This window comes from Leptosomus discolor, chromosome 4 (assembly GCF_034619465.1).
Source record: "Leptosomus discolor isolate bLepDis1 chromosome 4, bLepDis1.hap2, whole genome shotgun sequence".
In the NCBI taxonomy this organism is placed as follows: Eukaryota; Metazoa; Chordata; class Aves; order Leptosomiformes; family Leptosomidae; genus Leptosomus; species Leptosomus discolor.
In genome coordinates, this window is record NC_141394.1 from 42,709,233 (window position 1) to 42,721,666 (window position 12,434).

The 12,434-nt window shown below is 36.2% G+C and overlaps 1 protein-coding gene across 3 annotated transcripts in view; it reads right to left on the reverse strand.

Annotated features, from left to right (window-relative positions):
• RAPGEF2 (Rap guanine nucleotide exchange factor 2) overlaps positions 1–12,434 on the reverse strand; it is a 186,519-nt gene that overhangs the window by 112,396 nt on the left and 61,689 nt on the right. For all 3 annotated transcript variants that reach the window (XM_086464716.1, XM_086464717.1, XM_086464715.1), the window contains exon 3: positions 11,284–11,340. In XM_086464716.1, coding sequence (XP_086320842.1) covers positions 11,284–11,340 — 57 coding nt within the window. The remainder of the gene's footprint in view (positions 1–11,283; positions 11,341–12,434) is intronic.

Below are 12,434 nucleotides of genomic sequence, written 5' to 3' on the forward strand. Positions count from 1 at the left end.
TCATAATTTATCTACTTTATAGATAATCAAAAGAAGCATCTGTGCATTTGACAGCTGAAAATGCTGATGAAAAAATATAAATCAAACTTTAGGAATACTATCTGATTGGTTTTATTTTCCTTTTGCTTTATGTGTACTTTGATAACTGTTTTTATTTTTACAGTCATGTTTGAGAATTTCTAAGTTCTAAGGTACTTGCACCATGCATCTCTACTGAACTCAACTCCTTAATTATCTAAATTTAAAAAAAAAAAATCTTCAATATTGCTGTGTCACAATAGTGGAAGATTACTACAGAATGAGTCTGTATTCAAGGTATCTTCCCAAAAATACACTGTGTATTCTTTTAAACTTTCATTGCCAGCCAAAACATCATAAATATTTCCAAGGAAGTCTTCAAGAGCAAAGAACACTGATGGATTTTCATTCTCTTCGTTTTCAGATATCAAAAAACCCCACGCACATAGTGAATACATTCCTTTCCCCAGAACACACATACTGCCCTCCAAAAAACCCACAGACAAATGAAAATATATTTAACTCCTGCACTTCAACACTTGCTACACTTTCAGTTGCTTAGAATTAAGCTTCAAAGACATTTGGCAGCGAGCTTTTGCTATACAATGCTGTTACAAAAAACACGTGCAATTCTTTCATTTTAACGATCACAGGCTTTTCATAATCCTATTCAAACATCAGGTGGCTTTCAATCAAGTTTCCATGTTTTCTGTATTACACTTGACATTTGTTCATTAACAATGCATTTGCATTCTTCAGGATTTTTGTGCCTGTAATGAATGACAGAAGGAACTATAGAAGCAGCCTATACTGAACTACAAAGCACTTCAAGCTGTGTGAGGAGTCATGCAAATACTATTTTACCTAATGTAGAATACTCACATTTTAAAGGTTTTCTTCGCAATCACATTTTACACTGTTTTTAAACAACAAAATTAAATTCTAGAGAATAAATATAAGCCTAATTATGGTGTTTTCTTTCACTGCTAGAATAATGCCTACCACTGGCAGCCCCACACAGGTATCTAGCAACTGTATTCATCCTCCTAAAGGTATTTCTTCTGTCAAAAAGATGACAGCAAATTGTGCTCAAAAGACTTCTTTTGTGGACAGGACACATCCCCTACTGGGTTTGCAGAAGGGTGTTAACTCCATGTAAGCACTTCATTCAGAATTAGCTGAAGCAGGATAGATGCTGATGACTTCCCCCCAAAGGCACCCTTACAGAGAGACTGGGTTTTTTTTGGCCTAGGGACAGTTGAGGGGAGGGAGCAGTAGCACCTGTCAGTCAAGCTGATGTAAAAAGTAAAGACATTTGCTTAGGTAAGATATTTCCAGTGACTACTTTTGTAAGGATGCCACTGCTGTCCTTCATCACCACCACCACTGAAGCAGCAGCTGTCAGACACTAGGAGACTGGAAGTGCAGCAAATGATCCACATCAGGCTAAAAGCAAGGCCTGCCCAACCCAGGCAAAGAGCACTTCTACCTAATTTTGCCTTCCTCTCCCCACCCTCCCTCCAGACTTGCAAGGCTGCATGCACAGCAGGAGTGGAAGCAATTGAAATTAGGAGTTATTGGCACATGGTGTACATTTCCAAGCAGGCATTCACAGATCATTGCAGGCAAGAAATTATTTTGCCTGTTGACCTTAAGTGATAGAATACATTGCTTCAAATACATAAGACTGGTGGGGGCTTCTCTGGGGTTTTTTTTGGGTTGTTGTTTGTTTTTTCCAGCTCATCTACTCTTCTGGATATTCATCTGGACAAAACTCAGGACTGTTAAAGTTATATTGCCTACCGAATGCAGCACAGCTATCCACTTACCCAACTTACAGAAAACAAGATTTATTACCAAGAAAGCAAGATGACACAGGCAATTTATCCTGCAGAGAATCAGAACCAAGTCAACCCAGAAGTCACACATTAAGAGTCAGTCAGAAGACAAAATCAATACATGTAGTCATTCTGTCCTAGCTATATTAAAGCCATCAAAAGCCTCAGTGAAACTTTAGTGACACAAACTTCCATCCATCCTTTAAAGAACAAACAAGACTACAGCCAGATTCAAGACACTGGCTGCACTACAACTGTAACTTGTGTTAGTGCACTAGGATTAGACTAACATCCATACGTCTACACGCACTCAAAGCATTTGACTACAGTGCAGAGGAAAAAGCCTAAATCTCAAGAATAAGAAGAGCAGCAGCAACAGATCTTTAGGATTTGTATTCGTGTGAAGACAACAACAAAAGGACTCAGGTACCAAGTTTTAACGTTATTCTAACTGCTATGATAGAGCTACCTACTGATAAAGTTCTCAGAATATTCAGGTTCTGGCAGCAACCTTACAGTGGTGCAAAACTGAAAGCCAATACCAAGACAGTCACCAATATGCAGGCTTTATTCGTAATCTGCACTTAAGTTAGTTGTACCAAATTTAAATAAAGCCACTTTAAATCTTGACTCTTGTATGATACCACTTTTGGGAGCAGGGGATTTCTTGGAGAATCTCTATTTAATTTCCCAGAATGCAAGAGAGCTTGATTTACGGGAATTCGGTAGCTAGAAACGGAAATCCAGCCACTTGATTGCAATGTCTTCCCATTGCGTTTCCCTCCCCAGCTTCCTTGACGTAGTCCTTTTATGCAACTACAACCTGCAGCCAGACAGCATGCTTCTCTGCTTGGAAAATGACACCAAAAAAATTGAACAAAGAACTTTACAAAGTAACTTCATAGCCGTTGCTCTAACTATTCTGTTTGGAAACTTCAGTTACATAATTATGCACTAGCCTATGATGACATCACCACGCTGTCATCACTGATAAGGTTAGACAGTATTTTCAGACTTAAGTCTTCACATTTGCTAGCATATGACTGTTCTTTGAGATCTCAGAGATACTCAAAGTTCAAACGTCAGGAAGAATTTATAAATCTCCAGACTGCTAAGATCCAAGAAGTTTGTAGGCTTTCTCAAAGTCTTCAGCACTTGTATCAAAATCTTCATGCCGTGAGCTATTTATTCCACTGCAAGGGGCAGCTTCTTATTCCCAGATCCCCAACTAGCTATATGTACACTACTTAAAACCAGTATTTTATTTTCTAATTATAATTATTTCATTTTGATTTAAAGCAATCTGCAGCACTTATACACCAGGTTTGTAACTATAAATCTGAATCAATATTAACAGCGTATCAAAGAAATCATGCACAAAAAAAAACTTGTTTCAATACATGGCCCCCACACGTACTGATTCTAAGGTACCTGTCTACAGTAGCACAGATGTTCTAACTTTAGCTTTCAGATTTCCTGATCATGCAAGATGCTGAAAAACCTTCCAAAATATTCAGCTGCAATAAAGATTTAAGTCAACCTGCTAAAAGACCCAATAAATATCAAACATCTATATCAGCTCTAGTGTCTTCTTCTATCCTAACAAGTCCTGATGCACACTTTCCTTTAAAACTTCTTTAGAAATAGCTGCATTTTAATGAGAGCAATCCATTTAATTCTCATTCTCCATCGAGATGAGATGTAGCACTACTAACACCTCTGTAATAACGAAGCATATTCAGCACATGCTTACTTGTGCGCATTTGGTTCAGGTGAAAATGAATGTCATAAGTATGTACAGTGGCAAGAATTTGCAGGTTTTTATGATGATTGCTGTCAAACATACTTTAATCTGTCAAATAAGACATCACTTCAGTGCAAAATTCAGCACCTGGATTTGAAATCATATGCTAACAGATGTCTTTGCTGCTCTGACCACCTTCTGGTCATTCGTTTGTCAGCCAACTCCTTTAAGATAGCACTTGAAAAAAGCTAAGCAGTATGCAGGTCTCAATGGAAACAAGCATGGAAACTGCTTCCATATAATTACTGCTTAATATTCCTTTTACAAGACATGTCTGAGACCTAAACAACAGAAGTGTCATTCTCCCTCCAACACGGGACTGAATGGTCCAGCAACACCAGATCCTGGAAGGGCCCCTAACATAAGTCAAACATCAACATCCAGAATTACTTTCCAGTTCAGCAGTATTTTCCAAGCTACTTCATATAAAGGTCATGAAATCAGTAAGAACAATTTCTTGATTGTGAAAGAACTAGTTAGAATTCTCTTCTCCATAAATCACTAAAATTCCAACCGCTAAAGGATTCATTCAAGACTTACATTTAAACTGCATATAGTACCATTTCTACAGGCTGTAGCATCTGTAACTGTTTTGATAAAAGAACTTACATTACAAACCAAGATGTACCTAGCAGATAACATTTTCTTGAAATCATACTCAATGTTGTTGAAAGTCGAAAAATTTCAGAAAGTAAACACAAAGTAATTCAGAACAGACACTGTTCATGCTCCCAGATCTCCACTTGAGAGGAAAAGAAACAACGAAAATTTGACATGTCAGAACTGGGACCTCTTTCAGGCATTTAAGCACTACACAAGAAGAAATTATAGAGAACATAGCTCTGCAAGCTTATGCTCCATAGGATATTGTTTCAGTGGATTAATCTGTCTGCTCCTCTTTGCTCATTTTGGTTATCCTCTGTATGCTGAAAGCTATACGTAGTTTATTAATTGCATAACCTTTGCCACAATTAGACATTAGCCCTGAAGTGCCTTGGGATGTCAAACATGTCTTTTAAGTTTAACTATTCTCTCAGGTAGACATCTCATTGCCTGAAAACCCTGCCCACTAGCACTGTTATTGCTGTAAGGCTCAGAAAACCATTTACTCACATTGTCAGCACTGTCTATAACTCTCCTTAAGAAGCTAGTTAAGCAGTTACCTGACATCTGCCAGAGCATTTTAGATGCTCTTGATGACATTAAGAGGTATATCCCAAACACAGAACTAAAACAGATTGGGATACTTTAAAAATCATGCATCAGCCACACACAACTTTCACATACTTGTTTTTTAAATGAACATATTAAAGTCACATTTATTCTTACTCCTAATCTTCACTCTAAATACAATAAAAAGTTAAAATATATCCAGTAATAAAATTAATAACTCAGAATTTAGAACTTCTAATTTTCACTAAACAGGCATTGTGAAGTGCGTATTTCAACTGAGGTCCATGATTATCTTTTATTAAGGGACACAAGATGAAAACAGGTGTCTTGTTTCCTGGTAGCAAGAGTAGGAAATAAAGAAGAATGAACCACAGGAAACAATTCATCAATATTCATGAAAACAAATAATCAGAAGTATGTTTTTCTTTAGGGTCCTTTATTCATTTATATTTCATTTATTTGTATTCTTTTCCATTTCTGAAATAAAATCAGCAAAATAAAACAGAAAATTCAGTCAAATCCGAGATTATTGCAGTGTCAGTAATGCATGTCAGTAAGACATCTGATTAAACAGGCAATCAATAAATACATTATGTAAATATAAATATGCAAGCTAACTGACCTATTGTCATTGAAGTCATGGTATTAAACTTGTACAGTGAACTAGCCCTTGATATCAGAAGAGAAATTCAGAACAAAAAAGTTATAGTCTCCTAAATCATCAGGAAAACAATGACAAAAGTAGTAAAATAAAATTATCTTGCATCCAAAATACTCTGAGGTCAATCAAGACACACAATTCTGCTATTAAATCTTATACCTTTCAAATATTTCTCTAAAACCAAATATTTTATTTTCAAAATTACAACAAAAATATGATAGGTTTTATCAAAATATTTACAGTAAAGAAGGTGCAAATTAAAATCCTCTCAAAAAACCCTTACTTTAGTCTTCATTCAAAAAGTCTCAAAAATCAGGTCAAACAATAACACAGAAATTTGGAACTGGCTATGCAAAGCCAGACTGTAACATTGATCACTGACACTACTAAGAAGCCTTGATTCAGTGTCTACTTATACAGAGCTGACTGCCAAGTTCTTGAATGTATTTGTTTTAATGATACACATTGTCTAAAAAACTCCCCACAGAAAATGTATCCACAACACAACCTATGAATTCAGGTTCCTAATTTACTGCAGTGCAGAACTGGCAGTATTCCAACACTCCTTTGGCAACTGCCCAACTACCAGAAGGTGCAATAGACCTTTGGGAATTAAAAAAAAAAAAAAAAAAAAAAAAAAAAAACCAACAAAAACCACAGCCCTGCTGCATCGGTTTTTGCATTATTAAATATACTGCTGCATGACTTCCACAGAAACCTATAGATGCACAAGCAGAATGAATATATATTGCCTGCAGAGGTCTACCTGAAAATTCAGATACTGACCCAGAAAGATGCTTCAGAGACACACTGAGTTTCCTGTGTATTTAGAGCATTTTAAATTCTTTTATAGGGACTCTCTGAAGTCAAGAACATTCAGTAAACAAGGACAGTAAGCAAAGAAACGTGACCCAGACCTCCACAAACATGTGCATCTTATCTAAAACCCAGAATTTCTAGTTAAAAGCATTAAAGAAAACAAGAGAATAATTTTACTGATAACTCAGAATATGACTAGTGGAAACATCAGCCTGATCCTCATACAGTTCTCTAGCAATTCCTTTCTGTAGTGTTTTAGGTTAAGTTTTATATCTATAAGATATAAACATATATAGTTGTAGATCACATATATTGTATCTATACAGAATTAATTTGTTCTTATGATATCCCCATCACAAAACTTCTTGAACACATACAGAACATAAAAGCATCCCTTCATAACACAAATGTACGCGTCAAGACAAATTTCAGTGAGGTGGTCTCAGCAGAATTGTTCTGTTTAAAAATCATGCACCAATAGCTAAAGAAACGGCTTTTAGCTTGTTTTTGTCACACTTCAGTGCACAATTAAGTCAGGCTATGCAGAAACATACAGCAACTTCAGCACCACTTTTTGTTGGTTTGTGCGCACTGCTTCTGTCCTCCTGAGGGTCTTCAGCACAATATGCTACCATGAAAGAATGATGAAGTCGCTAAACGTCACTTTCATGGTAAGATTTAGTTTGACTCTTAGATTCCCACTATTAAAGACTACGGATAGATCTATTTCTCACCTGTCCTGTGCAGAAGTACTGTACATTAATTACATAGACCTACAGCTGCAATTAAAGCTACAGCTTAGCCATTTAGCTAAAGACACACCCAGACACTTTACAGCTACATCTAAAATCCCTACTTGACACTTCATGTAATGCATGATACCTGGTAAAAGCATCCTCCTGAGCAAGCTCTGCGACTTCCCTGTCAGTCCATTTCCCCAGTGTATTTGGGCAATCCTCTAACACAACCTGTCTCTAAGCTATGCAAAGCCAATGCCCTTTTTTCAGACATACTGCTCTACCTCATGAAAGACACTAACATTTTCATCTAAGAAAACCGTAAGTATTTGAGTAGCAACCAGAAAGTTGTACTACTTTATCTCCTTTCCAGATTTCATTCGTTTCAGGCTTTGACCAAGCCAGCTCTAGAGAAGGCTGCACAGCTAGCCCAAAACAAAGCACTTTGGGTCTTGTGATTTGCCATGGCAATGTAACTTTCAAAACATGGCTAAGACTGGATGGTGACACTACAGCTACGGGACTTGAGAATTTAGTTCTAAACATGGAAATATCCAAAAAGAACAGTTGAAATTATGTATCTTTATCCTTTTTACAGCGTTCTCCACTTCTCGTCCCCCTCCCCTTTTTTTTTTAGTACTCTGAAAACACTGAATTTCATTAAAGCATAGGAGGTTGCACAACTGAATGACGTAAAAGCGCACAAACATGTTGACATTAGACAAGAGCTTTATCCAACCATAGACATTAACACTAAAATTCAGTTCAATATGTCCAAGAGATAATCACTTTTCTTTAAACACTTGTCCTTTTCTAAGAATCAACGCAATCAACAGCAGTAGCATACTACTAAAGTGCTACAGACTGAGAAATTTGTTACTGATGAGTTTAAATCAAAAATATACGTCTTGCAATCTTCTCACTAGGGACATGTGGGAGGTAGGAGCATATATCCTATCAGGCTTTCGTTGAAAGGTTCTCTAAAAAACTAAAACACACTTCACTTCATAATAACTTGGGTTGTGGTTTCCTTCGTATTTTTCAAAAACATTATATGTAGCAGCTAAGTTAGTTACAGGTTCAATTGCTCAGAAACTAAAGGGAATGTGATCACAAAAACATGTTGTGCAACAGCATGGCAATTCAGAAACATTTATTATCAAATTACTTTGGACAGCAGGTCATCAAAACTTAAAATATTTTCTGCCAATTCAGTATCTTTAGAGAAAAAAAATAAGGGAAGCTTAAAGATATACAAGACTTCCTTACAGAAAGAGTAAACCAACCACTGTTGCATACAGACAGAAATACCAAACAGCATGGCTGAAAACCATATAACAGCCCCTGTATGACTAATGGGGGGGGGGGGGGGGGGAGGGGAAGAGGTGCTTCTTTTATTAGAGACATATTCATTCGCTTATACGCAAAACATTTACTGCCAAAGATTCCTCTTTGCCAGCATAGCAAACATTTAAATTTTGATCAAAAATTTTGTTCAGCTGTCAAGAGGTACACATACCCTCTATAAACCTGCTAAAACTTTGGTTTCCAAAGAAAATGCTAATTGGAAATTTACTGTTGGAAACATCAAGAATTACATGAAGATATGAAAAAAGAACTATTTTTTTTCTTTGAACTACTGATAAAATATATATCAAGTGACAAAACTACATATTTTTTTAAATAGGTCCTTTAAATAGATTTGAATAAAGGTAGCAGGTGAAAAAAGTCAGGTGTCAAGTAAACCTCAATTCTGAAATTCTGCCTTGTAGATTTTAATCCCTTTTATCATTAACTTCCCATCACATGAAAGTAGTAGGATGACTGGCAAATGAAGAATAACTGAAGCTGAACTGCCACTTTTAATAACCCAGTTTCCATTTACACAGTGAGATGGCCGTAGGGTTTGAGAATTTGTCACTACCACGTACACCCGCTGATAGTAAAGTGAATGCAGATGAGATGAGCCAATTTTAAACAACGTGCTCTATTTTACCCCTTTGGTCATAAAAAAAAATAAATCTATAGAGATACTATGGAAATTAAAAACTTTTTTTAAAAAATGGAAGATAAAAAAATTAGTGTTTCTACTGAATGAGGATTCTTTTCAGCATTGCATATGAGAGTAAAAGTTTATCTTTTGTAAGTATAGCTGACAATGCAGATATGAACAAAATTTTCACAATTAAAAAGTTTTGATCAAATAAACAGAGCAACTGTATTAGTTTTCATGTTAACATTTAGGGATAAAGACTTAGCTTATCCACACTGAGACATTAAGTTGTGCCTCAGGGAGGTCACACACACAGGTCAATTAACAGCTCCAACAGTTGCAGCTATTTTAATAGATTTTTCTAATGAACAGAGAAGATTAGCACTCAATTTCAGATTTCAATGCAAATTATACCATCGGGGGGGGGGGGGGGGGGGGGGGGGGGGGGCGGGGGCTGGAACTTGTAACTTAAGAGTTCAAATGTAATGCTTTTTTTAAAACCTTAGCCTTCATAACCAAAATAAGAACTTCAAGTGATAAATTCTTGCATGTTCAATAAAAAGTGACCACGTTGTATGCTCCAAGCTCATTTCCTGTAGCTCATAACTGAGTGGATTGATTCTCACCTGGCTATCACATTGCTTATCTCCTGTACTACTCAAAGAACTTTTCAAACATGTACACTGTAAAATCAGAATACTGTTTTTCAGAAGAATACTTCTTCAATACATAAGCTGAACTTGTGAAACAAAAAAAGATTCCTCCAAGTTCATTACCCTAAAAATAGAATACTGAAATTAGACTGCAGGTTCCATGGGATTTTCTTACCAAGTAGATGTCAAATTGTTCACTAAAATAAAATGTAAAGCTACAACTCAGAGTAACAGAACACATTTTTCTGACTTCAAAAATACTGAATTTTTAACTCTTTTTTTAAATTAAAAATATTCAGTGTTAACTTTCAGGTTAAGCCCATTAAACATTAAATCAGAGACATGAAAAGCTAGAGCAAGTACACTTTCCATCAGCATCTACATCTAGAAACTGCCAAACTGCCCATTAAATCTACTGAATAAATCATGGGGAAAAAAAAGTGTCAAGAAATGAGTAAATAGGAATGACAGGCAAACAACCAAAGTGAAGATGAAGTCACATGAAAGGAGTGACAAAAGAAATCAGTGCAAAAGAATTGCAAAAAGCAGTTCAAGTTAACCCAGATTTCAAAATTTTCTGTTTGTGCATTGCATTTTCTCAGGCACATCTTTCCTGGTAACTTTTGCCTGCCTTGAGTATACGCATTACTAGCAGCCTTGATTCATTCAGCATATAATTCAAATTTCAACCAACAGTTAGAATGGGTCTAAACAAAAACTCCAGTACACACAATGGACACAGACCCGTTGCCTTGAAAAGGACAAACCATCAGCACAACAGTCACTAGCAAATTAGTCTGTAAAATGAATAAAGATTATATTGGTCTAATTAAAATTATCTATCCACCTATAGATTTTGACCTTGTGCATTTCCCATACATAACAGATTACTAATGGGTTTCATTAGACATTAATTTAATTTTGCTGAATGGTCAAGGCTTAGCATTAAAGTTTGTTCAATCACATCTTCCTTCTGATGGTCAATATAGGAAAAATTACACTTGTATAAAAGAAGACATATAGGTGCATTTTTTGTATGCTTAAATGTTCAAATAATACCAGACAACCCATAAAAAATTGTGTTTAGAGTCTGGTTTAGGGGTAGTAAGTGAAAATCTGATAAACCTTTTGTTTCAGTAAGTTGCTTGCATAAACAAAGCAATTGCAATCCTCAGATCCCTACTGTAAATCTGAGCTGACATTAGATCACATCTGTACTAATTATAAGCCATGTTAGATATGTCGATTTGGCACCTCTAGCACAAAAAGCTGGTCATCACTACTTTGACAAAACTGAAGTGAGACTAAATGACAACTTATTCTAATGAGAAGCCATCCCACATCCCCTAATTCTACATAATCGCACTGGTTACAAAAATTAATACAACATATATCACCAAGCAAGAGTCACTGTTAGCACCTTCCTTGGCACCAGCAAATTCCTCCACTGTTTGATCATGAAAATGAAGTGGCTCATTTTACAGACTGTGCACTGGGCGAGGGAGTTGGCATTAAATACTGTCCTTAACACAATTTAAAATGAATGAATTCTTCGAACATCACATGTAAGGAAGCAGAAATACTTACTAGTACAGAACTTCATTTGCTTCATGCCTTTCATATCTAACCGTTTCACACATCAGCCTGAAAGAGAAGGAAAGAAGTAATTTTTAATTATGAATCTTATCAGTGTCACAAAGACTTCACTTTCTAAAGTTAGTCAGCATTTCCATGTTTGCCTCCAGCACTTGCAGAAACTAACCATCAATTTAAAGCTAAGCTGATTTTAATTTAAGAGAACAAATTGTTAAATCTAAGCATTAAAGTGAGATTTGATTTAGGACACTAGATGTAATTGCTCCCACAAAAAACAATTCTGTAAGATGGGTAAAATGATACTGATCTCATTTTAAAAGTGATCTAATAAAAGTAAGTTGCTTTATAAGGAAAGAATTCCAAATTTTAGGAATGGATGGAAATTTATGATATGTAACACTAATCAGAAATACCATGATACAAAAACTGGTCCCTTTTTCAAGTCAGGCCCAACAGATACAACAAGAAATTATATTGCATGGTAAATCGATGCTTCTCATTTTGCTAAAAATTCAGCAACTTAAAAATTACCATGAGATTTTAATGCTGAACTCTCAGAGGGCTCAAAGCAAAGAGAATTTCCTGCAGTAAGATCTTCTGTCTAGAGGGGAGGATTAAGCACTTTCACATTTGCTGTCTGCCTGACAAATGTGGCATAATAGAGCGTAACTGTAATAGAACTTACCAGGTATTAGAAAATGCAATGTTAACTCGGTGTAACACATCAACGTGCCATTTCTGTCTATTGTCTTAAGGAAATGGATCCTGTGAATTACTGAGGGGGGGGGGAACAAAACCCACCACCTCTCTTGGACTTTCTATGGCTCTGAAGCAGTCTGCAAACACCAAGGCTATTTGACAGTCAGACAGGGATTTACTTCCGAGGCTCATGTGAACTTTCAAATGAGAAAATACATTTAAATTTACAAAAGAAATTCTCATTCCTCACAGGACCAATCATCAGAACCTCAGCACACCTATGACCAGCTGCCCACAACAATATCCTAAGCAGACAAAAGTGCTCAAGAATTCCTGCTCAGGCAAAAAGTCTCAAAAAAGTTGATCTGAGGCCTGGAAGAGCTGCTCCGGGTTTAATGTGACATTTAAAAGGCTTCTTACTGCCATTTCCCATGATTTCCTGG